The sequence below is a fragment of the Myotis davidii genome, unplaced genomic scaffold, assembly GCF_000327345.1.
Source record: "Myotis davidii unplaced genomic scaffold, ASM32734v1 scaffold573, whole genome shotgun sequence".
Classification (NCBI taxonomy): Eukaryota; Metazoa; Chordata; class Mammalia; order Chiroptera; family Vespertilionidae; genus Myotis; species Myotis davidii.
Window position 1 is genome coordinate 7,060,605 of NW_006285997.1, and position 2,491 is coordinate 7,063,095.

At 51.8% G+C, this 2,491-nt stretch overlaps 1 protein-coding gene across 1 annotated transcript in view; it reads left to right on the forward strand.

Annotated features, from left to right (window-relative positions):
• Positions 1 to 298: 298 nt before the first annotated feature.
• MPLKIP (M-phase specific PLK1 interacting protein) overlaps positions 299 to 2,491 on the forward strand; it is a 25,088-nt gene continuing 22,895 nt past the window's right edge. The window contains exons 1-2 of the mRNA XM_006757247.2: positions 299 to 839; positions 1,814 to 2,050. Coding sequence (XP_006757310.1) covers positions 387 to 839; positions 1,814 to 2,050 — 690 coding nt within the window. The 5' untranslated portion in view covers positions 299 to 386. The remainder of the gene's footprint in view (positions 840 to 1,813; positions 2,051 to 2,491) is intronic.

Here is a 2,491-nt window from a genome sequence, read left to right on the forward strand (position 1 = left end):
GTGTCACTGGCTGGGCAGGTGTCCCACCAGCCGACACCGCCAGACTGTACAGGCGGTTTCCGAGCCGGGCGTTCGGCCTCTCTTGTGTCCTCTTCTTCCTCCTGCCTTTAATTCGCTGGTTCTTTGCCCACTTCAATAACCCGCCTGGCGTGGCTCGGTGGTTGAGCGTCCATCTCTGAACCAGGAGGTCACGGTTCCATTCCTAGCACGTGCCCGGTTGTGGGCTCGATTCCTAGTGTGGGGCGTGCGGAAGGCAGCCGATCAATGATTCTGGCTCATCATTGATGTTTCTATCTCCCGCTCCCTTCCTCTCTGAAATCAATAGAAATAAATAATGCCCCACTTGTTCCCCTGCGCCTAGCGGAACCTTTGGGAAGCCGGAACCAATGTGCTGTGCGGCTCCGGCAGCCGGGGGACTGCTTTGGTATGGGACCACCAGCTCTCCCCGGTGGCTCAGTCCAGACAGTTCCGGGGACGCGGGAGTGTGGCCTTCTTCCGCCGACATGCACCGACAGAACTTCCGACCCCCGACTCCTCCTTACCCCGGCCCGGGGGTAGGAGGTTGGAGCAGCGGGAGCAGCTACCGGGGTACCCCGGGCGGAGGCGGGCCGCGGCCTCCCTCCCCTCGGGACGGGTACGGGAGCCCGCATCACACGCCGTCGTTCGGGCCCCGGTGTAGGCCCTACGGGAGCAGCCACTCTCCGCGACACGGCGGCAGCTTCCCCGGGGGCCGGTTCGGGTCTCTGTCCCCTGGCGGCTACCCTGGCTCCTACTCCAGGTCCCCCTCGGGGTCCCAGCAGCAATTTGGCTACTCCCCAGGGCAGCAGGCCCACCCCCAGGTAACACATGGCCAGCGTTGGCGGAGTTCTTACTGTATGGCAGGCACGGTACCAGTAATCCCTGTCCGTGCATTATTTTTTTTTTCGATCCTCTATGAGGTGAGACTGTCGCTTGGTAGCCCCTCTTGGCAGACGAATAAACTGAGGCTCAGAGAAGTTAAGTAACGGATTCTAGGTTCCCCGGGCAAAGCCTTCCTCTAGAACCCTCGGCTGCCCCCAGGGCTCTCTCCGTTGTCGGAGGTCTTGGCAGCCCGTTTCAGTGCATTTATGCTGAGCCCGGCCTCCAGGCGCAGAGCCCCGACTCCCAGCACCGCGGTCGGCTCGGTTGCAGGGTCCTAGCTCCTGCACTCTCTCCCCCCTTTTCTTCCCCGGCTTTGTTTTCGAACCGCACTGGCTTCCGCTCCAAGTGTTCTCGGGGGAGGATCGGTGCTGGTGGCCGCTTCCTGTTCCCCTCAGTGAGTGAGTGCAGGAGACGGGGCTTCCGGTGGGTGCAGGGTTGGTGGCTTACAACTCGCGTATACTCGATGCCTTGCCCTCTTTGCTTATGCTAAGTCAACCCCGTCCTTTTAAATCTAGAGCTAATGAAGATGGGAAGGTTCTAGAAATCTTTAAGCTGTAGCGTTTACAAGTTTTAAATCCCCCCCCCCCAGAAAATAGGGGAATTTTGAAGGAAAAAAATTGAAATACAATTGTTTCTTAATTTCACCACCAGTTGGTAGTTCTGCAAAGTTAGAAAGCCCAAAGTATTTTGAGGTGACAGTGAGCATGGAATTAATAATGAAAGAGCATACCAAACTGGTTTAAATACACTTTTAAAACAGAAACACTAGATTAAATAAAGATGGAGTTTGCAATTGAACATATTTGGCTTCAACGGCACAACTTGAGACTGGCAGTGTGACCCTTAACGACCTTTTCAAAAGTACCGGTTATCCCTAGGAAATGTTTTTTAACCGATGATTTTTTTCCTAAAGGGTTCTCCAAGGACATCTACACCCTTTGGATCAGGGCGTGGTAGAGAAAAAAGAATGTCTAATGAGTTGGAAAGTTATTTCAAACCTTCAATGCTTGAAGACCCTTGGGCTGGCCTAGAACCAGTGTCTGTAGTAACCCCCGACTCCTCCTTACCCCGGCCAGGGGGTAGGAGGTTGGAGCAGCTACCGGGGTACCCCGGGCGGAGGTGGGCCACGGCCTCCCTCCCCTTGGGACGGGTATGGGAGCCCGCATCACATGCCTTGTGTACCTAAGTTGACCCCTGACATGGTGACTTCGGCTGAATAATTAGTTGAGTCTTCTTGGTATTTTTCATCATGTCAAATATTGTTGGTATTAGAAAAGAAATATGGTAGGATAATTTGCAATATTTCTCTGAAAGTGCCTACCACATTTTAGAAGATTTACAGTTTCCAACTATTTTACATTCTTGGTTATATAATGGACATTTGGCGTTTAATGTTTTTCCAGTGTTTTAAAATAAAACATTTTGTCTTCCTAGCTATATTGTGGTTTTGTCATATGCTAAAGGAATAGAAGTATTAAATTAATGCTTTGTCATCAGAATTCGTAAGTAAATATTTTGCCTACTACTTTTGAAAATAAATTAATAAACCATCCTTTGAACTATAGACAGTTCGATATTTGTTCACCTAGGG